General features: G+C 34.4%; 4 protein-coding genes across 5 annotated transcripts; 1 reads left to right on the forward strand and 3 right to left on the reverse strand.

The window, feature by feature from the left end:
- Positions 1-513: 513 nt before the first annotated feature.
- Positions 514-3,320, reverse strand: LOC104785882 (uncharacterized). The gene is made up of 3 exons (XM_087513217.1): positions 2,370-3,320; positions 1,133-1,334; positions 514-1,017 (listed from the first exon to the last, which is right to left on the reverse strand). The coding sequence occupies exons 1-3, from the start codon at positions 3,045-3,047 to the stop codon at positions 545-547; spliced, it is 1,353 nt and encodes a 450-aa protein (XP_087369343.1). The 5' UTR covers positions 3,048-3,320; the 3' UTR covers positions 514-544.
- A 7,286-nt stretch (positions 3,321-10,606) lies between these two features.
- On the reverse strand, positions 10,607-12,404 carry LOC104785883 (uncharacterized). Of its 2 annotated transcripts, none has more exons than XM_010511172.2 (4): positions 11,608-12,404; positions 11,317-11,427; positions 11,114-11,194; positions 10,607-11,009 (listed from the first exon to the last, which is right to left on the reverse strand). In XM_010511172.2, the coding sequence occupies exons 1-4, from the start codon at positions 11,899-11,901 to the stop codon at positions 10,938-10,940; spliced, it is 558 nt and encodes a 185-aa protein (XP_010509474.1). In that variant the 5' UTR covers positions 11,902-12,404; the 3' UTR covers positions 10,607-10,937. The 2 variants fall into 2 exon arrangements, with proteins under 2 accessions (XP_010509474.1, XP_010509472.1); XM_010511170.3 differs by having other exon boundaries at positions 10,607-11,018; positions 11,608-12,328.
- Positions 12,405-17,368: 4,964 nt separating this feature from the next.
- Positions 17,369-20,438, forward strand: LOC104785884 (growth-regulating factor 3). Its single transcript, XM_010511173.3, has 4 exons — positions 17,369-18,061; positions 18,151-18,342; positions 18,585-18,939; positions 19,790-20,438. Exons 1-4 carry the CDS (start codon positions 17,875-17,877, stop codon positions 20,223-20,225), a joined length of 1,170 nt encoding a protein of 389 aa, XP_010509475.1. The 5' UTR covers positions 17,369-17,874; the 3' UTR covers positions 20,226-20,438.
- A 19-nt stretch (positions 20,439-20,457) lies between these two features.
- Positions 20,458-26,304, reverse strand: LOC104785885 (1,4-alpha-glucan-branching enzyme 2-1, chloroplastic/amyloplastic). Its single transcript, XM_010511174.3, has 18 exons — positions 26,039-26,304; positions 25,657-25,787; positions 25,152-25,378; positions 24,882-24,980; positions 24,681-24,723; positions 24,143-24,202; positions 23,902-23,982; positions 23,700-23,816; positions 23,415-23,498; positions 22,933-23,054; positions 22,670-22,789; positions 22,422-22,551; positions 22,196-22,306; positions 21,925-22,053; positions 21,739-21,842; positions 21,501-21,645; positions 20,819-21,376; positions 20,458-20,735 (listed from the first exon to the last, which is right to left on the reverse strand). Exons 1-18 carry the CDS (start codon positions 26,181-26,183, stop codon positions 20,601-20,603), a joined length of 2,541 nt encoding a protein of 846 aa, XP_010509476.1. The 5' UTR covers positions 26,184-26,304; the 3' UTR covers positions 20,458-20,600.
- Between the last annotated feature and the right edge of the window lie 161 nt (positions 26,305-26,465).

The raw sequence follows: 26,465 nt of genomic DNA on the forward strand, positions 1-26,465 counted from the left end.
TGGTCCAATGGTTGAAAAAAAATATATATATTTATAATTTTATTGTTTCTTCAAGTACTACTAAATTTTTCTTATTGGCCCTGCAATTATGAGAATGCCATAGTGGATTCGATTATGAGAACGTCAGCTACGCTGCTCATTCAAAAATTAAGCTTAGGCTATCTCTAAACTGCTCCTGGAACAACCATATACCGGTTTTAATTCAAAACTGATATAACCAAACAGAAAGTTCAAACTTATATGCTAAACAATGAATGTTTCCCAAATATACACATTATACTTATCTTGAATAACTAGTTATCTACTAATATAACAAGACCAAAAAAAAAAGAGCTATTCTTTAAAGTAACATTCAACTAAAGATTTATAAAATAGAAGATGCGGTATATGAAGAGAGATTAACGTTGCGATGTTTTTTAGAAGCGTTATGAGTAATAAGAAAACCTTGGATTAACGTTATAGAGGTTAAATTGGTTTATCAAGTCAGAAATATATATTCTAAAAATCTACTAATTTTGTTGCTCTAACCAAATTCATTATTTGTTCATGGAGAAGAAGAGACAAGTTCGTGGGAAAATTCATCAATCAAAAAGAAGAAAATAGAGAGCTCGAGATCGGACACGGCCTCTTCCACTTCTCCACCGTGTTTTGTCCATTCTCTGGTCTCCTCTCTCATATCTTTCCGCACCACCACGTCCACATCCTCCTCTGCTCCCAACCCTACCTTCCATGAGTTCATCATCCTCCATTTCTTCTGCCTCTCATCATTCTTCTTCTTACTCCTCTCCTCTTCTGCGCATCGGCTCTCTCGTGCCATCGCTTCATCTACGTCCTCATATTCTTCATCTGAATCGTAAATCCTTACGTTATCGTCTTCCTCGCTCTCCTCATACTCTTCCTCTTCTTCTTCTTCTTCGTCCTCTTCTTCTTCCGACATCTTCCCTTCGAGCTCTACCGGATCCAGCCCCGCTAACTTCTCGAATCTACGAAGCTTCTTAAGTAGCCGCCTTTTAGCCCCTGTTCAGTCAAAACACAACATTTAAAACCCTTAAATACGATCTGGGGACCATTTTAAAGCTATGTCTTTCAATTCCACTAGCCCATGTGATTTGATGGAAGATTGGATACTCACGTTGTACAACTTCAAAGTTGCACGGGAGGAGATTGAGATGGTCAGGCTCGTGTTGGTGGTCCTCGTCGTCCTCCTCCTCCTCCTCCTCAAGCGGGTCAAGTACAGAGACAGGGCTACATTGTTCCTTGTCTTCCTCTTCTTTATCTTCTTCTTCTTGTCCTCTCACTTTCTCTAAGCTCTCTGTCTCATCGCTATCTTCGTCCTGTTACAACTCATTTAACACACTTTTGGTTTCAACATTTTTTGTCTCTTACTATTTCTGACGCTGGATCACAACTATTTTTAGCTATTTCAAATTTATATCCTTATCGCACTATTTTACGTACCTATTAAGGGTTTCTCCATGTTACCTATATGGCTATATCAATATTTTAGGTTTTTTTTTACTATGCATTTAAAAGAAAAAGAAAAAAAAAACAAACTTAAACCACAAGAAATTGAAAAAGTAAAATTTAACTTTTGAATTTTTGTAAACATACAATTTAATACTTCCCCAAAAAAGATCCCAACTTTTTGACAAAAAGTTAATGACATTCTAAGAGTTTGTAGCCAATAATTACAAAAGGTTTGGTCTACATTTAAGACTTAACCCACTGAATTCAAAGGTAGAGTTCTGATAATTTGGCAGATACTAATTTTAATTGGTTTGAAAACTTTCAAGTCTAGCTTGAGAGACGAAATAATCGTCATAGTGGGGGAGTGTTGACCACATGTATGTAAATGCCATAAACACCCCCACCATAACCAAGCTCGACGATTGGTGTTCATTTCGAAAATAAGGGTATATACGTCGTTATAGAGTAAAAAGCATATTTACCGTACTTCCTGAAAAAACTTTCATGATTCAGTCATATCATACAGTGATACAGAGACAATTATCAGCCGGCCATGTGTCTCTGCTCTACTCAGAAGATGTTTTTTCAGGTTTTCCATAGAATGTTTTTTAACCATTTTTTTTTACTGTCTAGTAATTTAATTTTAATTATGGAATTTTAAGTAGTGGATTTATATAGGAATAACTGAGAAACAGAATAATATATTAAAAATAGGTTATATCTTCCAAAATTTTAAAGAAACAAAAAAAAAAAATCACCATTAAGAGTTATGGTTTTATCATTTCGAGTTTTAAATTATTAGTGTTTTTTTTTCTTTTATAAAATTAAGACTACATAATTGTCCATATTTTAGACTATTGTTGGGTAAAGATTTTATTAAGAAAAGAGATATGGAGACAAACCTCTGTACTGCGTCGCGCCGGAGAAGTAGCCGTCGATGTGAAGTGAGGAGTCCGGTGACCGGAGGAAGAAGGACTTGTTTGAAGAACGAAGTGAAAAGGGCTGTCACAGAAGCACTTATCACCAATCTCCACAAAACGCTCTCTCCGGCTACTACTACTACTACTACTACTCGTTGGTTCCGACCCGCGTTCTAAAGAAATCGCGTTTTCATCAGCGTTATCCAAACGTGGTTTTGGCTTACGGTTTGTTAGCAGCTTCAAGACAGACCCGAACATACGGTTCCCTCTGGTCCGAGCTTTGTTGGTCGTCTTAGCCTTCTCCGACTGCTGCTTCTGAATCCTCGCCGCTGCATCCAAGAGAATTGCGGCGGTTCTAGCCGGAATCTGGAGGAAAACACGACCGTCACGTGTCTTTTTTTTACCCGGAGAGCGGAGCTCAAAGAGTGGAGACTTTCTTGGGTCTGGAGATTTATGAGCGGCGAAGAAACAAGAACTCTCGCAGGAGAACAAACCAGGAGGAGGAAACGTGGCGACGTTGTTGTCGGACTTTCGCTTCTTGACACGCAAATCGGAGCAACCCATCTGAGAACGAAGGTCAGAGATGTAATGGTTGAGATGAAAAGGCTCTTGGTCATCTTCAAGAAGTTCATGTAAATGCTTCTTCTTCTTCTCAGCCATGGCAGAAAAGTTTACTTAGCTTTTAATAGTGTCTCTCTCTCTCTCTCTCCCTTTCTGTGGAATTCAGAATCATGGAGAAATAGTGAAACGAAGGAAGCTTTTTGCTCTTTTGTTATAAGGAGAGAGAGAGAGAAAGAGATTGTGGGTGAAGGATGAGAGAACAGTTGAAGACAAAGGGTGAGACATTGGATAAAGAGTCAATGCTTTGGATTTGGCTACTTCCTAGCATCTTGAAAAATAAAAGAGAAAATAAAAAAATAAAGTTTTCGTCTTATATTCTTTCTTTCTTCATATCGAAATTATAATTTGGCATGTGTCTTATGCAACGGTAATTTTGTTTGTTAAAAGAAAGTTTAGTTGACATATTATTATCAGAGTGAGTGGGCCTCAAACACTCCTGAAAAAGTAGAGTTAACGTGTCAAATTTAAAAGAGTCTATTTGTAGCCGTGTGTGTGTGTGTATAATATTTATCCATTTCCCTTATTTTCACCGGGTTGTGTAAAACTTGATTCATGAGAAGTAATTTCACCTGAACTTTTATGGGCTCACGAACTCCATTTATGTAACGCACAATAATTTTCACATGAAACAACCTTACTGTGTGGTACGGTTATGAAGGAAAATCAAATGGACTTACCATTATTATTACAAGTCATTCGTGTGTATAACATGTGTCGAGCTAGTAAACTTAGTTTTAATTAACAAATCTAACTGCGCTAGCGTTGGAATCCTAACTAGAGTAAAATTCAGTTAAGTTAAACCGATCGACGAGCCTTTGTAAACAATGGGTTATAGTCTTATAGATGAAGTGTTGTTACTCACTTACTCACCCTTTGTACGATGACGATTCGTAATATGACAATTCTTGTTGAGGGATGATTAATGATCTTCGAAATCATAAATGGACGGGATAAAAACGGATTCATGTATGTTTGGTCCCAGCTATATATCGTAGGCGGACAAAAAATTGAGGGTGCTAGTTTGCATGTGTTAACTCCTAAATTTCCATGTGTCCTTCCTTGAAGTTACGTTGTAGCTAGTATCGATATGTGAGTCATAATGTTTGAAGACAAGTAAACATAGATTCAGAAACCAAAAATAATGTTCAGATTCAAAGTAGCAAGGGGAAATGATATCAGTGGAACCTATAGTTTTCAAAAACTTATATTTTTTTTTTCTTCTATATTTTACGATGTTATTTTGTCAGTTTATCCCTTTTTAGCAGCACTGTTTTGCTACTAAAACCATATCCAATGATTTTCTCTATTTTTACATCTAAAATAGAGGAACTCTATAATAGAGATGATTTTTGCTCCAATGGATACCTCTATTTTTTCCTCTAAAAAAGAATATTCCGTAAAGATTCTTTTTTATTTTACTATTAATAACTTTTACTTATAAAAGTTGTAAACTAACCCATTTATTTTAGTATTTGTGAAACTTTCATAAAATTATGATATTATTTAAATTTTTAATATTCATAAATATTATTTAAATATCACATTTATTAAAAGAAATATATTGCATCATATAAAATAATATTATTGGTGGATCCATAAGTAATTTACCAGAATATTAAATAATTAGTCTTTGTTGTATTAAAAATAATGTTATAGCATGAATAAAATTTTCTTTTGCAAATAATGGTCTCAAATTTTAAAAATGTTTTTCTATACTAAAACCTTTAAAAATTTTCTATACGAAAACCTTTAAAAATTTTAAACCAAAATATTAACTTTATAATCAATTATCCTATTAATATACTTTATTAAATTATTATTAAACTATTTAAATATATATTTTATTTATTTTGATCATAAATATAAAAGTGTTAAAAGTTCAAGGACCATTTTATAAATAAAAAAGTTCAACTCTATTATAGAGGAAAAAATAGAGTTCCTCTATATATAGAGGAAAAAATAGAGATCTCTATTATAGAGGTAGAAATAGAGATGGGTTGGAGTAGATTTTACTCTAAAATATAGTTAAAAAGCAAATATAGAGGTGGGTTGGAGATGTCCTAAAGCATATCATAAATTTAAGTGGTAATTATTTTTAATCTATTTCAGTGATTTTCTGAACTATGAAGCTTAATTTATTAAATTTAATTGTGACTATATTTCGAAAATATTTGTGGCCTATCAAAATTGTAGTACATAGTTTAAAAAAAACACTGAACACAGAAAATATTCAATACGACTTGGTATACTAGAGTATAGTTGAAACAAACGTTTATGAAAGTAGACTGCTAAATTTTGGTTTTATGAAAGTGCTTAGTGAAATGGACTGGCAGTTTAATTAAATACTTTGTTTTTTTCTATATATAAATGGACTGACGTTAATTGGTTTTGAAAGCAATAAGATACGATTTTGGTGATAACAATCAGATTGGCACTTGACGTAAGTCCTAATCCGAATATCTGATTTTAGCGATTGACAATTAAGTAAAACAAAACATCCCATGTTCTACATTTAACATTACCGGCCATAGCACGAAATCTATCGTTAATTATATTTATTTTAAGAAAATCCCAAATAACAATATTGACTTACAAATTCGGAAAATAAATAGTATCTGACTATGTTGAAATCAAGAAAAGCAATCATACCTATATAGATTATGACAAATCAATTGTAAGTATATCACAAAGTAATGATTTCTATTTTTATTAAAAAGATCTGATAATGATGAGAAAAATAGGACATTAATTATCTGTTTCGGCTAATGAACAGGTCCGTATTTTTGTCGTAATATATCTATGATTAGTATCACAAATTTAGTATATTATCTTCACCCTAACAAACACAAAGGAACGACTAAAATACCAATTTATTTTAGTTAAGGCAACTGTTGGCAACTACTAATCCAACGACTGATTTGTCCTACGTACACACGGTTATATACTCCACTACTAACGTATAATGTTCACACGTGAAATAACACACAAAGTAATACTAATATGCATCGAATTATCTTCTCCTTGAAAATTGAAATTATACAAAAACGAAGAAAATATTAAATACTCACTATTAGAAAAATGCATTGGGCAGGACAATAAAAGGTTCGCACCATAAATGAGAAAGAAAAGTTGTAGGCTTTACAGCTGGGTACTTGCCCTTTAATTAAATTCACAGCATCTGTGGACTTTATATAGTGGATATTTTTTTTACTATGGTCCGACCTTATATAATTTCATGTGGCACTACGGTTAGTTTATTGTTTAGTTTTGGCTTCATTTTTGAAAAATTGATTTAAAGAGAGATTGTGGAATTAATGATATCTTATTATTGTTAGTATAGTTTAGTTTTCATATGTTCATGCACTCATACCTATTTTTCAATTATTGACAAATCTGTGATTTAATAATAAGTAGATTGTCTTTATTATTGTTCTTGTTGTCTCACTATAAATATATACTTACTTTTTTCATAAAAAGCGAAGTCCACTAATTATCACCACTTATATAGTATAGAAAATAATTAATTTCAAATACTACTATACTGTATTTAATAAACAATTATCGAAGGAAAGCAACATGTCGAGACACTGTTTGTTCTTGGATTCCCCCGCTGTCTATTAAGATTTAATACTTAACCTAATCTACTTTACATATAAAAAACGAACAAGATTTAAGATTAACTAAAGCTGTAGTATTAGTTAGAATAGCAGCTGATTATTCTGATTAATTATTTGTTTATTAGCGAAATCTATGATCTCTCTTTCTTTTTTTCTTTTTTTTTTTTTGTTCATGCAGAAGACAAAAGATTTTGCTGAACGCGTGGAACGTAAAACGACACCGTAATATGTATGTTTTTGTCTTTTTTAACTAGTTTTATTGTTAGGACAAAACTTTGTAATCGACCAATGAATTAAAATATCCCTATTTGTACCATGAAATGTCAATTTATGAATATGCATGCCGACGGATTTTATTTATGTATGTACTTGTAAAAATGTTGCAAGACAAATAACCTTATACTATAATTGAAATTTGAAAGAAGAGTTAATTGCAATTTTACGTATACAGTAAACCTAAAAATTTTACTCATAAATGTGGAGTGAAAAGTACAATATATGAATAGTTCGGACGTTTGAACAAAAAAAGAGAGAATAGTTCGAACATTATATGAGTTAATGCTCTTTTTTTTTGGACGTTTTTGTTTAATGCGCACATACGTAATTTTTTTTTTTTTTTTTGACATCAACGTAAATTATTTACTGAAAAAATGAGACATTTGCGATGACAAAAAATATATATACATATACAAATGCAGGTTTATGTGCGTGATACTACTTTGATTTTTTTAACGCAAATCGCGCCTTATACTGTTTCTTTTTATGTACACAAAATAAAATAATACGACTGGGTCTTTATTAAATATTTAAGTGGATATAAAATAAATGTACAAGTACTTTATATAAATGTATATGGCTCCCATTTGAGAAATCAACTTTATTTTGAAAATATTTGGAAACCCACTTATGTTGGTTACTGTTAATAGCTACTGTACGTGTACTTGAACTGCAGTCCTACTATAATTTTGATTGTTCTCTCATTGTTTAAGCTTGTTCGTGTACTTTAACTTTGTTCTATACTTGTCCTAATGTTATTTTCTTAAGGTGGTCTAATTAAACAAAAATTCATTATTTTCTTATTCATTGTTCAAATTGGTGTCGATCGAATCATAACTTCCAAAAAGACTTCTACAGTTTGATTTATTTGCTAGTCCATATATATACATAAAACATTGTTAAACATACATAGACCCATCTTTAATGTTTATTTTTGTCCATAATTCAAATAATTATGACATCTTTAAAAACCTAATGCACAGAAATAGAAGTATGGATCACTTGTAAATGTTTTTATGTTTTATTGTTCATCAAATAATAATAGAAATGTTCGAAGTGACAGCGCAAAAACAATCAGTGAAAAAATGGTATATATGGAAGAGAGAATTGCCATTAACGTAGCAGCCAAATTGTCAATAAATTAGAGGCAGACAAAGCATAAGGTCATGAGACTTGTTTAGAATCCTAATGGCTAAGGTACGTACGTTGCGAGAGTGGGTGGTGTACGTGGCCTAAATCGATGTAAAACAAATCCATACTTCGGTCTTAGATAGCGTGCCCACATAAAATTAAGTTTAAATTTTTGAATTTCAACAAAAGAGTGTGAGAATATGGACGTGAAGCCTTAAATTTTGTGATTTAAACCAAAAAATCTAATCATTTCATCACGTAGGTTGCTAAATATGAAGCGATGAACATGTGACTTACTTCAAAATTCTGCAATAATGCATAAAAATAGTTCAAACTGTAGAAACATAACAGGTAACTAAAGTGACAAAATAGTATAAACAAGAAGGTGGTCAAAATTCAGCATAACAAGAAGGTAAACAAGGTAAATAAAGTTCAAATTATATTTTTTTGAGCGCTCACGATACATTTTTAAAAGTTTAAACAGTAAATATGATTGAATTGTAAACAATAAAGGTTAGACTGATACATATATAAAGTTGACACAGTATAGTATTATGTAACACGTACATATTTATGAGAATATGTAGATGGGTTTTGTTTTGGAAATTTTTGATAATTACTCTAAAACATCTTTACCGTTTTTACCATTTTTACTGTATGAGTCCATTATTTACTTTGAAAATATATAGATGGGTTTTGTTTATTTTGTGTCATGTCTTTACTATCTTAATAATTAGGTTTTTCAAAGAAATTTCTGGCTTTTGGTTTATATTAACTGTTCAAAAACAAAAGGGACTTGTGATCACAAAACGTGACAAGTAGCAAAGTTCATATATACTTCATAGTATCTTGTTTCGTTCATTTTTATGTCCAAAATAATTGATGAACAAAAGCACAAACTTGCATGCCGATCTTGTTTTGATTTTTACTGTCTTGTTTACATAAACACATATAACGTACCAAATACATCAAGACAAAAAAAAAACACGAATTGAAAGTATGTGTATTTTTAGAAGGCAGAGTCTGACGAATTCAATATGCATACCCCGCCCACCAAATAAAGTAAAACAAACGGTCGTTATTAACTAGTAAATCACATGTATCATAATATCATTGTTTATCATTATTATCTCATGATATTGGACTGACGCTGATTTTCTAAACGTACAAACTATAGTATATTAAACACACAATTTATGTAGACAAATTATGAGAAGTTATGAAAGAAAGCATTTCTATTTTGATGAAGGTAGAAGAATAACAATGTCATCTAAAGAAAAGAAAAAAACATTTCACAATTTTCATATATATATATATGAAAATATAGGAGTAATTCTAAAAGAAACAGTAAATGCTACTTATTTTTTGTTTGACCCCAAAAAAAAAAGAGAGAGAAGTAAATGCTACTATTAGATCGACTAATAACAGATATAACTGTTACAAGTGGGCCTAAGATTGGTCCAAAGTTAGTCGATCAATCTAAATTAGATTTGTGCTTTTCTAAAATTGCTTATATTCTTTTCCGTCAATCTAATGAACGAAATTGATCAATTAGGATGGAAAACGTTATATATTTATATTATAAATCTTTTTACCACATAAGATCATCTTATGGAAGCAAAATTATGTGGCGGACATCTTACATTACGCACATATGACCAAATTTTAGACTTTGCCACATTCATGTAAACACAAAAACCAAGCTCATGACTACGGGATGAAACCCACTAAACCAGTCTTATATTGCTCACTTTATTTTCAAGTTTGGTGACGCTCTACAATAACCTTACTCTCATAATTATGCTGTAACATCGCTTCCAGCATGCAACAAATATGCCTCTTCATTCATGAACCTGTGGGAACACATTATAATGCGCTAAAATCCATCCCAAGGTAGATTGAAGATAGAATATATGGCTTCCAGCTATACCAATCAATTACTACTACTCGTCTTATAGCTTACTAAGTAATCGAATGGCGGGTAATACATTAACGCAGGGATCAACTTCCGCCTATTATGTGTGGACTATATGACAATATCATTTCATGATCATCAAAACGCCAATTCACAATATCCCCCTCAAATACCGAAACCATATATAGTGGTGATTCCTCAACTGTCACTTAAACGTTCTTGATTCTCTACTCCACACTATAATCGAACATTGTTATTGGGGTTTCCTTATTTCTTCGAGTGATATTTTTTGCATCTAGGGATTATAATTGAAACTCATAAGCAAACGGACCAAGCTACTTCTCGTTGAACTATTCAGCAAAAAAAAAAACCAAATTAATAGTATAATTATTTCGGCCAAGTCATCTAAAACCTTTGTCATATTCACTTAATGACAGTGTTCACGTTTAATATATGTTTTTTAAAATATATAATTTGGTCTTTCCCGTTTTGTATACTTCGATGGTTTGATATATAAACGGAACGGAAAGGATTATGTAAATAAACAAGTGAAAAGATTCTGCCGTTCCGACAGCTTTTTAGATTTCAAAAACGCACGCGAGAATCACTTTTTTTTTCATCTTTGCCAACGATAAGAAACTTTACTAAAAAGCCAAAAATAACAAAACAATTTTAAAATAAAATAAAATAAATGAATTCTTCAAAAGACAAACACAAAACATAATACAGATAAAAAAAAAATTCACTGTGTGATGATGAGTTTTTTCAGTATCCTAAGATCACCCGATGTTTCCCATATCCCTAAATTTGGTTAATCAAAAATAAGAGAACCCACAAATTTTACAAATCATGAAATCAAACCTCCCAAGAGACTAACAATAAAAAAAAGCACCCAAACATACAAACACAAAGATGGAAAATTAAAAACTAGGTAGGTACATCATCACACAAAAGAACCAATTAGTTCTTTCTTCTTCTTCTTGAACACATTCATGCGGTTTCTATGCTCTTGCTGAGCTCCTCCAGCTTAATCATCCTCAGCTTCTCGCTTTCTCCAACCAACTGTTCCATCTCCCCAAAAAGAAAAATAACAAACACCATTTATGTATAACAAGCGATGGATTTAAACAAATTTTAGCAAACTTAGTTGAGATCTCGGAACTAACCTCCATGAGTTTGGTTATCAGCTGTACTTTCTCCCTGTTCTTCTCGTTAAATGTATCAAGTGCTTCTTTGTATTCCCTTTCCTGTTTCAATTTCATTACACAAAACTCAATTGCTAAAGTTTAGGGATTCAATTGGTTATACCATAAAGATCAAATCTTTTTGGTGTGTGTGTGTAATACATCAATTCATATAGATTTGTTACCTTCTTTTGAACAGTGGAGCCTAAAGGTTTGAGTTCTTTGTTAACACTATCAATCTTCTTACGAACAACAGAGACTTCTTTCCTCATAGGATCTGCCATAGACTCAAGCTCCTGTATACAAGAGACCCCAACACCAAAAAAATCAATCCTTTGCCCCTTCGGAACACACAACATCAAAACAATAGCCAAATCCTAGATCTTGAAACCCCCAAAACAGAGCAACAACACCAAAAGCATCGAACTTTCTAGAGGACAAGTTAAAAAGACTAAAACTTTAAAAGGAAAACAAACCTCACGAATAGTAGAGAGACGTTTGGTTTCTTGTTCGACCCGACCCAACTGAGCTTGGGTCCGTTCACGAACTTCCATCCTCCTCTTCTCAATCTCATCTTCTTTAGCTCTAAACGCAGAAAGAGCAGAACGAGTCATCTCTTCGTCTTCTCTCGACATATGGCTACTAAAACTCAAACTCCCCGTATGCAGAACCATATCGTTGCTCTGCTGAGGAGGCTGAGACTGAGGAGGAGGAGCTGCTGATTCTTCAACCGTCGAAACAGGTCCGTCGTTGGTTTGACTCTGAGTCATCTTAGGTTTCTTCTCCTCTTCTTTATGGTACTTGCTCTTCTTCTTCTTCTTCCTTAAACCAAAGCAGGAACTCGAATCCTCCTCAGTTGGATTAAGGTGGGGTTCTTCGATTAACCCTATTTTTGCTGATTTGGGGGTTTAGAGAAAGTTTGAAGCTTTTTGGGAAGGAAGGAAGGTGTTTGTTTGTTGTTTTTAATGGCGGAAAGAGACGATTTGCTGTATTCTTCTTTAGTGGGGTGGTGTGTATTTGGTAATAATAAAGCTAATCTCTTCAATTTAATTATAATTCCTTAATTACACCATTTTACCTAATCTTATTCTTTCTAATCATTATTGTCTTCTCTCTGTATTCGTATGTTTTTTTTTTTAAATAATACGGTCTTAAGGTTAAGTGGAAAATACATCTTTTTGTCTGTAAAGGAAAAGCAAAAAATGTGCCAATGTATATAAACTATACAAAAATAAGAATTTTGGGCATTGGCGTATTACAATGTTAATGTTACAGACTGTTTTTATTTTATTGGAATAAGCAAAGCTAAGAAAATGACCTAACTGCCAAGTGACAACCATATCCAACCAATCATATGTGCAAACATTTATTGTTCTTTTTTCTTTTTTTTAGCATATAGTACATATAAATTTTATTAGTATCATTGTATAAAGATCTACTATATATATATGAATCTTTAGTCTTATTACAACCAGCAACCAAAATATCCTTTTGACATCGCATTCATCGATTCACGGACAACCAAAAATCCAAAATATCTTTAAAACACTTTGTGTGATTTTGGATTAAATAAATAAAACGTCATAGCTGTAGATGTATAAAGCAAAGAGAGACGACTCATCCATCAAAAATACTCTAATAAGCTTTATACAATAATTTCAAACACTTTCCATCTCATCAAAAAAACCTTTACAAATTAGTCAGGTTTTTAAGGCTAAGACTAAGAGGTCGACGGTAATTTTGAGTCTGTGGTTATGAACTTCTAATTAATATACCGGTTTATCGATGCTAAGTTGCTTTCAAGTTTTTCACTAATATAAGTAGATATTGAAAATTGTATACTCAAGATAAATCATAGGAATTTAAGCGTTTATATTGACCAACATGAAAACGTAATGGAATTTGATACGGATTTATGTAAACAAGATAATCAAGAAGAATCCAAGATGACGAGACAATCATCATTTTTTTATGGCAACGTTTCTCCAATTTATTGGACGACTTTGTTTACTAATTGGGGATCTTTTAATTAATTCTTCATGATTTAAACTTTCATGCATATAGTTTGCCTCGTACGTCGAGAATCAAACTTTCCAATATTTTTTTTATCTACAAAAGTCTTCTTCCTAAATTTGACATAATGAATTGCATGTGAATTATGGCATAAACCAATACGAAGAATACTCAATCAGCAATGTGATTGATTAACATATACTAATATACTACTACATATAAAAAGATGTTGGTGCGTATATGGTGTATATATTTTAACCTATTTGTTCAAAATGATTATCAATATTTAAGTTTTTGTTGAAACTGTTGACAACAAAATAAAAATAAAAAGTGATGATTAGAAAAAAAAAAAAAAAAAACTTGTTTTAAAAAGATTCAAAAATCAATTTCTTGTTCCAAAAACCATAATCATTTTTAATAAATAAAAATATCACAAAACACCCTTTGGTCTGACAGGATTTATTTTTAAGGTTATTATTAAGTTTGTCTAGAAGTCATTGAGAAATTAGTCTTCTGTCCTACCAATTGACTTGACCAAAGCTATTAACGTCCAAAGACTTTTCTTACAAATCAATTGCCCGTCAAATCTACTACTAATATATATTACCCACTATACGGAACTCTTACACGTAACTTTGAATCAATATATTGGGTCCCCGGCAGTTATTATCATATATGGATGATGGAGTATACTCTACTATTTTCGACATTGAGAAGTTATTGAAATGTAGATGGATACTGAAGAATCATTATCATAAAGGTCTTGTGGTTAGATATTGGAGCAACATTACTGATTGATAAATCTCTTAACTATGGAAGTAGTTTCTGCAATTTTTTTGTCAGTAGTCTCCGCTGCTAATACACAAGCCTCATTAATGATGGTCATGTGGGTATAGTTACATGTTTTGGGCCTTAACAAAGGTAAGGTTTTATTGGAAACAATGAGATCAATAGTATTTGTTAAAATTCATGATTTTAAACTTCAGGTATATAATAAAGTCGTGAAGTGGATCAGGTTGGGCTATTTTAGATAGTTAGATGTTTGTCTTCTCAATAAAATAATTAGGAATCGGACAGAAAAAAATTAAAACGGACATATACAAAAAGCCTATAAACAAGTAGTCAACTGGGCTTTTCTACTTAAAGCTAAAATCTCTGTACGTAGGCCCAATTATATTATATGTTTTTTTGGTGTTTGGCAACATATCAAATTGGCTCCTAGACGAGATAAAGAAAACATTTATCTCCTTAATATCATATCATCTGAATCTGAGATTCGGATTCGATATTTGTTTTCTTTGCAACAAAGAGCATTAACCGTCTTAATTCAATTGTTCAGTAGTATTTTAGTATTATTTTAGCAGCTGACGTAAACTAAGTACAAAACTGTACAACGACCAAAGGACATGTTACAGTTCGATGTAAAAGTCCGCATGGAATGTAATTTAATTTTCACCCTCGAACCAATATTCGCATAGGTTAAAAGCCCAAGTAAATGTTCTCTTGAATAAAAAAAACAACACGATGTGATTCGATTTCAAATCCTCAATAAGATATACTATTATGGCTGATCTTAATCTTAATATGAAATCAACTTGTTGTTAGTGTATTGTATATATTGATTAGAATTAGAAAACACATAAATGGAAGGAGAAATTGGCATGACATGCAGGCAAAGTAGTCTTTTACATTGGATTCTTTAAAACAATATTGAAAGATCGCATGTTTGATGCATGTTGACACGTGCGGTCATGCCCTTAGATACCTTGTGTCAACAACAATGTGTTGTATAATGTGTATGTCTGTGTGTCACCAGAAAGATCTATTGTTTCCTTTTTCCTTTTCGTTTCTTTTTCATTCTTCTTCTTCTTCCATGTTACTAAAAATAACACAATGTGTTAGGTAGTAGCCTTCCTTTTCTTTATTACAAATAAGCTAGCCATATGCCTTATCATGTTAATGTTACGCAAAATAACATATTCTTGATACTTTTTTGTAAACAAAGTTATTTACGTATGTTATTATTATTAGTGAGATTAGTGAAGAAGCATAAGAGGAGAGAATAATAAAGCACGTGGGATCACGTGAGGGGCTCGCGTGCCGGCGTGACTTGCCTTTTACTACAAAATTGTTTTCTGTAATAAACAAAAAAATTGGGGACCCCAAGTGGACTGAGGAGGCCTGACCCCCCTCCTTAAGTCCTTATGATGGGTAGTAATTAATATACGTTTCTTTCTAATACAACAAAAACAAAAACAAAACTATACTACTATATATTACTACACAAATATAAATTAAAAATATATAGATTGGGGGGTGTCTGACAGATTTGTGTCAGAGAAACGTATTTTGTCTTCTCATGGACATGTGAACTCTCGCCCTCCTTTGCCTCTTCTTCTTATTCTCTGTCCTTCGCTCTCTCCCTCTCTCTATTTGTATATAGTATTTTCATTTCAGATTTGTTTGTACAAATTAACTCGTTTTATTCTTAATTTAAAGAAGAGAACATTACACCACCAAACCAAAAAGTACGACATGATTTAACTCTCTTCTCTTTGCCGACGTTAACTTTTCCTTTTTCTTACCGAACTTTCTATTTAATAGTAAAACGATTAATATTGATAGTTATATTTATATTATTGTTGGCTCGTTGATAGTTACTACATCAACGATGTGTTTTTTTTACTGTTATGTCAGAAAAGTAGTTATGTAATTAGGAGGGTACGTACGATGGTTTTTTCGTAAGTAAATAAAACATGATCTTGAAAAATGACAAGGAACAAGATATAGTTTTGTGACTATGTAGTAGAGAAATATGTTGACGACCCTTAACTTTTTTTGCTCGCTCGAGTGGGTATAATTTTGGGTCAAAGATCTGCTGGTCAGTAATTTTGATGAGTGGCAATGCAATTTGTAATGTGTCATCCTCTTATTTGCTCCATACTAATTGCAAAAAGGAAATAATGTAAAAGTTAAGCCTAATGAACTTTGAAAAATTGACATTATTTGGGGTGTGTGAGGGATAGATGTGAATAAGATTTTGGAGGGTAAAAAGCAAGAAAATTAGAAGAAAAGAGAGGGTTAAAAGTGAAAAAAAAACAAGAAGTACTATGAGTAGTCAAATCAAAGATGAATCACAGCCAAAGAGAAACCCTCACCACCCACTTGGGTTACTCACTTTTATGCTTTTAACTTCTGAGCTTTCTGACACAGCCCACCTGCTTCTCTTTTCTCATTATTACTTCCCTCTCTCTCTCAACTTCTTTCTCTTCTTACTACCTTTTTTTTACCTCAGCCGACCCGAATGTAAAACCTAAATCAAACCCAAAAAAAAATTGAATTTTACACAAAAATTGAATAGAATACAAAATCAAACCGTTGACAAAAGTAAAGGAAATTATTGGAACCACAATCTTTTAACCAAATTGAACCAGTGGTTTTCAGTCTAGTAAGAAGATATCTATCGAATAAATAACCCATAAAAACCAGGAACAAAGTTGACCATATCATAAAATGTTTCAAATGTTCTATAATTAAAAAAATACATGACTCCTTATAAGACTCTTGAGACATTGTTCTACCGCCATCTCTGAAAGTTCAATTTAGTATATACAATTAGATTTGTTTTCTATAGGTATGACTTATGAGCGGTGTGAAATAATAATAAGAAGAAAAAAAAAGAATTGAGTTAAAATCGTGATTGAGAAGTGATAGTTATATTCTGTTATCACTTAAAGAATAAACATTTTGGTTTCTCAGCCATGAATTTTTACGTCAAAATAATATTGTTTCCCTCAACAGATTCGTTCCACCAAAGAATTCAGCCAATACTTCCCAAATGATATATACCATTTTCGGACTAGATCTTATGGACGTAAGGTACAAAATTTATTAGTCAATAAAGAAAAATAAAGTGGACAGTACATCTATCCACCTAGTGCCCTGTGTGATGAACCTAACGAATTTTACTAATACTAATTTTACTAATCACTCAAAACTTAACATAAAAGTAGTTCGGTTTAATAAACGTAACGTTCTATTCATTAATTAATCATCAAACAAATCACTTGATTAAGCTAATAAATTAAAAAATATTCACAACTCCAAGTAGGCTTTTTATGTGTTGTTTTATCTAATAAACTAATCAAAAGGTAGTAATTTATTATACTAATTGGAGATTTGGTATTTCCAATGCAACAAAAGACAGAAAAACTGCAGGTTAGTATCTCTCCATCTTCATCTTGCAGAGTGGTTCTTTCTGGGTTTTCTGACTTTGCTTTTTTTTTTTTTATAATTTTATTAATACAAACCAATATTTTAATAATCTGAAAGATTAGTGGAAGATTTGTGAACCCCCACATTAATTTTAAGGTTTATACTTTATATAGAGAGTTTAGCCTCTTTTTTTAACTGTATAGTTTCCTTCTCTTCCCCCATCTGTCTTGTCTCATTGTCTTTTTCTTACAAGTCTCTCAAGTGTCCCTAATAAAAACCTCTTTACCCCCTTCTGTGTCCTTTCTCTCTCTCTCTCTTTCTCTCTGCAGAAGAAGCTCAGATACAGAAACTGACTTACAAAGAACAAAGCTTTTCTTTCTTTCTTTTGCTCTTCCTAACCCCAACAAGACTTTCACAGCTATTAAATCAGACCCCTGGAAGACAAAAAAAAAAACCCTGTTATCCCAAAAGTAACTAACAACAACACTTCTCTCTCTCTCTCTCTCTCTCTTCCAATGGATTTGCAACTGAAACAATGGAGAAGCCAGACAGAGTCAGAAGAACAACCTTCTGCAGCTAAGATACCAAAACATGTCTATGACCAGATTCATTCCCAAACTCCAGCTTCTACTGCTCTTCCTCTCTTTGCTCCTGAACCTACCTCTTCTAAACTGTCTCCTGATTCTTCTTCCAGGTTCCCTAGTGAGTTCTCTTTCTTCTCTTCCCCCACTCCCTCATTTCTCTTAATTCATTCTTAGTCTAGTTACTGATATGCTTGTTGGTTTTTGTAGAGATGGGGAGCTTCTTTAGCTGGGCACAGTGGCAAGAACTTGAACTACAAGCACTGATCTACAGGTACATGTTGGCTGGTGCTGCTGTTCCTCAAGAGCTCCTTTTACCAATCAAGAAAAGTCTTGTCCATCTTTCTCCTTCCTATTTTCTTCATCATCCTCTTCAACACCTCCCTCATTACCAACCTGCTTGTGAGTCTCGACAAAGTTTTTTTTTTAAATACTTCATTTATTAAATAAGATAAAGATGCATGATGGGTTTTGTGCCTACTGTGTTGGAGTTGTGTTCCCAAGATCCATACTCTCGATATTAGTAGTATACTAGTATTATCTTGTTCTGCCAATCTTGGAGATCTAAATTAACATTTTGATTAAGTAGAATCTTGTTCTTGTTCTTGATCTGATCTGTGACATGAATGCTATATAAAAAACAGGGTATTTGGGGAGGGCAGCGATGGATCCTGAGCCAGGGAGATGCAGGAGAACGGATGGTAAGAAGTGGAGATGTTCAAGAGACGTCTTCGCTGGCCACAAGTATTGCGAGCGCCACATGCACCGTGGCCGCAACCGTTCAAGAAAGCCTGTGGAAACTACTCCCACCACTGTCAATGCCACCGCCACGTCCATGGCTACCTCAGCAGCAGCCACCGCAACAACAACATCAGCAACAGCAGCTACGTTTGCGTTTGGTGGTGGTGGTGATGAAGTGGTTGGTCAAGGAGGAGGATCGTTCTTCTTCTCTGGCTCTTCCAACTCTTCTTCATCTGAACTTCTCCATCTTAGTCAAAGGTAATTAAAAGAACTGTTTTATTTTACTCTCTTTAGGTCTTGTCTGTTTTAGCAGTTGAACTTGTTGGTCAAAGCATTAAAACACATTTGACTTTTCTTTCTTTAGTTTTAAAGCCAATAAGATTTCTTGGTTGAGACTTTGAGTTTTGGAGACAATTGTTTTTAATAATAGTGATGATGTTCAATTAGAGGATAACAAATACTGATTCTGATACTTTTAAGTCTTAAACTATGAAACTGATGATGATACATAACTTGGGGTTTGTATAATGTTGTGAAGAGAGGGGTAATGTTGGAAATTGAGAGACACATCCTTATCATTTTAGGCTTGGTTTGTTTGTTTGTTTGTTGAATTATGAGTTTGATTTCTTTGTGAAAGTATCTCTCTTTTTATTTTTATTTTTTTTTCTGTTGAGAGTTAATGATAACACTGGATTTGATAGAATCTATTATTTTTGAAGCTGTGTGAGACTTTTCAAACAGAGAAAATAGAAAGAGAGAGAAATAGTGAAATTGTAGGACCTTTAGTGAAAGCTGACCCATATATGTCTCATATCTTGCAGAAAAGTTAAAGCTTTTAGATTCTTCTGCACCCACCTCCCCTATCCACACACAACACATGAGATACAAACTCATTAATTATTCTATATCTATTTACTCTTACGTAATCAGTTCTTTTAAAACCCGCATTAAAAGGTGCTTTTAAAGCCTATAATCAACATATAAAGGCTATAATCATGTTGTTTGAAGCCTAAATGTGGATCCTCTTTGACAATTTTTGCTTTATGCTCTGTTTTTATATGAGTTTGGTCTCTTTCAAATCATTGAGATGTGGATTCTCTGTTAACAGTTGTTCGGAGATGAAGCAAGATAGCAACAACATCAACAACAAGAGGCCATACGAGTCCCACAATGGATTCAGCAACAACAGATCTGATGGAGGCCACGTCCTGAGGCCCTTTTTTGATGATTGGCCTCGTTCTTCGCTTCAAGAAGCTGACAACAGTTCAAGCCCCATGAGCTCAGCCACTTGTCTCTCCATCTCCATGCCTGGAAACTCTTCCTCAGACGTCTCTTTGAAGCTGTCCACTGGCAACGAGGAGGAGGCTCGGAGCAACAACAATGGGAGAGACCAACAAAACATGAGCTGGTGGAGCGGTGGAGGGTCTCAACACCACCATCACCACATGGGTGGGCCGTTGGCTGAAGCGCTGAGATCTTCCTCTTCGTCTTCCCCAACCAGTGTTCTTCATCAGCTCGGTGTCTCGACACAAGCCTTTCATTAAACAGTGTCAAAAAAACCAAAACAACATTGCGGTTTTTACTGTTTGTTTTGGGTTTGTATTCAAATTTTCGCTGTATAAAGAGGGGGAGGCTTTTGTTGTCCTCTTCCTTTTTCTTTATGATTTCCCCTGTATCTGTAACATTTCTCTCAGCTTTTACTCTCAAAAGATTTATGTTTTTGGAACTTCATATCTATAAATAAGATTTAGGACGAAGCCTATGAAGCTGAGCAAATGTAGAAATGCAACGACTTTTATTTCATTTTTAAGTTATAATGATGCTGCAAGCGAAACCTAAAGAAAATGGAGATCAAACAGTACATCTTTGAAGTACAAAGAAGCTTACATTAGGTACACTCGGATATCCTTTTCTTGCTCCTACACATCTTCGGGTAACAGGCTTATGGGGACAAGAGAAGAACGTTCATCATCCTTTACTGCAGCGTACACTACAGCGGTTCTGCACGGCGCATACACCATGAAGTAGCAAGGCCTATCGTCGTGTCTTCCATCCTGCATAGCAAACTATCAGTTCCTTCGTAATGAGTTGGAGAAAAGAGTTTCTGTTTTCGTTCTTGTTTAGTTCAAGGACTTACAGAGGTGAAAAACTCGGCGGAGTCATCTAGCCGGTTGAAGCCTCCGAATAAAGAGTTATCAGAGTCCAAAACGATTTTGTACTTTCCGGGAACAGAGCAACCGATGCGGTAGTCAGAGTAACTGTTGGTCCAGTGGAAGTTGAAGACGAAGACCAAGTTACCTCTCTCGAATACAATGACTCTGTCTCCTTCATCTTTGCGGGATATGTATTGGTGCTCTGAAGTCATGAAACCATACGTCTCCTCGAGATGTTGCATTGCTCGATCAAACTCTTGTAGTCCATGGTATCTAAGATATTCTGCATCTCCCAGATCAAACCTACGTCGGCATTTATCATAACTACCATTATTCCCAGGGATGACTCTGCCATCAGGAAGGTGCTGGTCAGTTCTTGGGAAGTCGATCCACTCTGGGTGTCCAAATTCGTTTCCCATGAAATTGAGGTATCCTTCTCCACCCAATCCCATCGTAATGAGACGGATCATTTTGTGTAAAGCAATCCCACGGTCTACACGCGGGGTGGCCTGTCTATCAACGGCCATGAAATCATACATGTCCTGTACAAGTAATAAACATAAGATTCAGTCGAACAATCTGAATACAATAAGACTTAAGAGTTCAAAGACAGTTAGATGTTTAGTAATTATGTTTCCTGAGTCTTAACAGCAACCAATATTGTACCTTGTCCATTAGCCAGAACGCTATCGTTTTGTCTCCAACAAGGGCTTGATCATGACTCTCCGCATAGACAACACATTTTTCTCCCCACCTCCTGTTGGTAAGCGTGAAAGTTATATCACCAACCTGCCAGTCCTCGTCTCTCTTCCTAGAGAAATTACAACACACCATATCAGTTCAATATGATATAACATCGTCCACTTTCATCTCATTGAAAAGCCAAGACGTCCTGAGGACATACTTGAGAAGCTCAATCCATTTATCTGCCACTGCCATGTGTAGACGGTAGTCAAAACCCACACCACCGTCTTCGACAGGAACGCAAAAAGCTGGCATCCCGCTAACCTGTTACGAAATCAACTGAGAGAGCTGAAGAGAGGTATCACAGACACTTCATATTTACTAAACAAAAGCGTAAATGACTTACATCTTCGCCGACAACAATAGCCTCAGGGTATAGCCCATGAATCATATCGTTCACCAGCATTAGATAGACCACAGCGTCAACATCAGTAGAATAACCAAAGTACTCATTGTAATTCCCAGTAAACTCGACCTGCCACAAAAGCTAGCAGTTAGGTTCCATAAAGCCATATTATTGCATTCACATATTTGTAGGATACTGTAATACATAAAGGATAGTTACTACTAAATATTGACATAAAGCACAAAACTAATCCCATACAAAAAAATACCACCTGCAAGCCATGATGAGTGTACATCATGGAAGTCACACCATCAAATCTGAACCCATCAAACTTGTATTCTTCCAGCCACCACCTCGCGTTGGAAAGAAGATACCTAAGCACCTAAATAGAAAGGAACGAAACGTTAATAATGATACAGACGTAACCACCAACACGGTGGTACACTAAAGGATTTCCCATTAATACTTCAATATTGACTCTACGAAAAGAGACATACTTCCCAGCTTCCATAATTGAAAAGACGAGAATCCCACATCCAATGATAACCCCGCGATCCAGAGTGGAAATATTGACCATCAGTGCCATCAAACATGTTCAGGCCATCCAGTGTGTTTTTTGATGCATGGCTGGTTTTATTTAAGACAATAATGATTATCCAAGAAAAATTCCATATCAACTAAATCACAATAAAATTTAACTAATGTAAGATGATTCTGGAGAAGTGCGTTAACGGGAAGCCAATACCTGTGCACAATATCCATCAGAACAACCAGACCTAGCTCATGAGCTTTGTCTATCAAAGATTTAAGGTCATCAGGTGTTCCAAAGCGGCTGCTAGGTGCGAAAAAATTTGTCACATGATACCTGCATTGCATGTAGCAAAGTAAAATGCCCATTCATCAAGGAGACAAAAGGATTTAGGACTTCAAAGAATCAACAAATGCCTTTTAACAGGTAGGCATTGGATGATAAGTAGGTAGACAATTTATATCTGGAAATGAAGATACCCAAAGCTGGCATAGTAGGAATGCTCTTGAATGGCCATTATCTGAACCGCATTATAGCCTAGCTTTTTTATACGGGGAAGTACATCATCTCTAAAGTTGGCATATGTATTTATCTTTGGTTCCTGCAGATCAAAGATAACAATACCCATTATCATATTGTCAAAAGTGAAAGTCTTCTTGCCATCAAGAACCTGGAACAAAAAAGAGTTTCGAGATTTCCTTTTGGATTCTTATTTTGAAACTATCTTATCTCTAAAGATGATTAAGCCATCAAGTAACGGTGATAGTCGTCTAGTTCAAAAGGATTAGTTCCTAAATCCTCAATGAAATGCCTAGACCAAAATTTCCACTATCCTCAACAAGCAACGAAGTCAAGCACATATGAGAATTGTCATGTCAAATGTAGTTTTAAACTTCTACCTCTGTCAGTTATATTTTGACACTTTGTGATTACCATTCGAAGATAAGAGAAAGAAACATACCGTACTACTCATTCCAACATGTGATTCATATATACGCAGTGATGTGGGTCTCTTTGGACGAGGATGTTTGAACACATATTTATCCTGAAACAATGGAGTACTCTTTAGGCCATCAGCGAAGGAGACATATATTAAACCACATATACACATAGATAATGCTGGAAACCAGTTATGACTTAAATACTAAATATAATGTTTTTCTTGGATGTCTACATCTTAAAAGAGTTTCGATCTTCTCTAGGAAAAAAACAAAACAAGTGAGAATGTATGAGTACTGGTTTGTACCTCCTCAGCAGGGTCATAATATACTCCATTGTATGGGATCTCGCCTGGTGGCTGGACAGAATACTTGATCCAAGCTGGAATAGAGTCTTTAATACCAGTTGGGGTATCCATGCGAATCTACCAATGCCATGACATACGATAGGAGTTACAAAGCTGACAAATTTGCATGTTGTTCCAAAAGGATAAACTATGAACATGTCACCTTCACGCGGGAGCCATGGGGAATTGCTGACGAGCCATCAGCATTATTTGGCAGAAATATTTCCCACACACCAAAGTTGTTCTGCTCAATTTCAGTGATTATATTTTCTTAGATGAGAATTGCAGAAGGAACAGAATAACAATAGAGCAAAGCATGCCGCCAACAAGAATCATTGAAGGTTCTAGTCAGCCGAGATGGAAGATTAAAACAATATATCTCAAAGTAGACTGTAACAGCATACCCGAGTCATTACATCAGCTTTCGCATCCCAATTATTAAAATCTCCAATCAGTGATGCTGCCTGGAAAGGCATAATTCAGTCAAATAACTCTTGTTAGAAAAAACAAGAATCTAGATATTCAATCAAGTGCAGATACATGCATGGAACAAAATACAAAAGACAAAACCGATTGCACAATATCAGGGCACATGAGACCCTTTTACTGATCTATGAGCCCAGGCTGATCATTCATAATTATGCTAAATACAACACCACTTGACCAGATTTGAAATCTGTAACCCCAACAGCCCAAAGAAAAATATTCACCACCACAACAAAAAGCTTGGTATGTTAGCAGTAGGTGTACTTCACATGGTCAATCAGATTTTATGCAGGACTACATGAGTTTTAATCCATGATTTTAGATTTAGTTCTCTTCACAGGCATAAAGGTTGCATTTGATATACACAAGGAAATTCTGAAACTCTAGTGACGAAACAAAAAGAACATAAAATCATTACTACATAGTTGTTAGGTAAAGTATTGAGATGAAACAAACCTTAGCTCCTGGTGCCCATTCCCGGTAAGTGATACCAGTGGCGCTAATAAAGCAGTGAATTATAATTAGCAACTGCAATACCAACTATCTGTAGAGTATCTACTAAACTTTTACCGTGACTATAGTGCTGAAATTGCAATAATTAGAACCGTTAAAGCTATCGAAACAGCACTTGAATATATAATTTATAATGAAGTTTACCTTCGAGTGAAGCCAAATATTTCGTAACCACGAGAAAATGCCTCCAAACCACCTTCATTCTTGTCGATTTCCTCACGCAGTTTTCTGTACTGCCCATATCTGCAACATCATGCTGAGTAATTAGAACTTAATAAAAAAAAAAAAAGTAACACAAGTTTTTAAGCCAGGAGAGGGATGGAAATTTTAGATGACATAAAAAATTTACAAGATCCACCAACAAAAATGAGGGACTTTTACTCTTTGCAAACAAGATAGGAATATATTGTTTACCGGTAATCAAGATGACCACGATGACTGTTCAACATAGGATCAATGTCATATATTTTCTTCCCATCTCCAGGAGGTGGAACCCTCCTCTGACCAACTTCTTGTTCGACAGACGGTGACATCTTTGCAAAATTTTCTTTGCCTCCAGATGTTGAGAGTGCAGAAGTTTGATCTAGTTTCTCTGTTTCCAGAGCTTGTTCAATTTTCGGGGGGTCTACATCGTCGACAACCTGATAATCATCAGGTTAGAACAGTAATGTAATGTTTCTATTCATTTTGTTTTGTAGAAAAGATCACTTTATCCAAACAATCATATGTTCACTGTTTAGTTCTCATTCCCTTTCATTTTTGTTTTCTCAAGATATAATGACTACATTGCACCATTACTTCTACTTCGTTTTGATCCCATGCACAACTTCATCTTGTGATCATACCATTCCAAGGTCAAATGGTGTAGTTAAAATAACCCTGATAAAAGCACAAAACAACCGAGAAGACGACAACAGACCTGAGTATTTTCTACTTGATCAGTGACAGATGAAGAGGTATCACTCTGATGGCCACCGAGCTTCTCAGATGCAGTGGTAGCTAAAGAAGACGAATCAGAATCAGACGGTGGCTTCCGAGCAAAAACCTTCCCTAAATCAATCAATCAGCACAATCGATACCACAAACAAATAGCAAAATCAAATTCACATTTCAATATAACCAAAAAAATTACAACAGTTACAAAAAACAATCATCCAAGCAATTCAACGAAGCAGGATCCAATGAAAAAAAATTGAAATCGACACATTGACTCCATGAAAATCACCAATTTCGAAACCCGTGCCCAGTAGAAGGAGACACACGGAGATAAATGAAAACAAAGGAGATGAGAAGCAAAGTACCAGAAGAAGAAGAACGAGAGTCCTTCCTTAGGGAGAAGGAAACAGCGTTGGTTCTCCTGAGATCTTCATTAAAACTTGGGAGAGAAGAGTTCTTCTTAATCGATGGAAGATTAGGGAAACGTACTCCTGAGATTGTGTAAACCATTTGATTGATGAAAGACAGAGAGAGAGAACTTGGGGAAGAGAGACTGAGAGAGCGAAAAAAAGCTGAGTGAGAGGAATAAAATCTTAATACTAATGAAAGATTAATTAGACTAATTTTATAACTAATAAACGACAAAAATTAAAGTTAAAAAAATCACATGAAGCCTCATTAGGGACGGAGCATAGCGTGCCACGTGTCTTATGTCAGATATTTAAATTGGACCCATCATCAAATTCTTATGTACTGTATTTCTCAAATTCTCAATAATTGCTTTCTTTTAAC

Source organism: Camelina sativa, chromosome 5 (assembly GCF_030686135.1).
Source record: "Camelina sativa cultivar CO46 ecotype springtype chromosome 5, ASM3068613v1".
Lineage (NCBI taxonomy): Eukaryota > Viridiplantae > Streptophyta > Magnoliopsida > Brassicales > Brassicaceae > Camelina > Camelina sativa.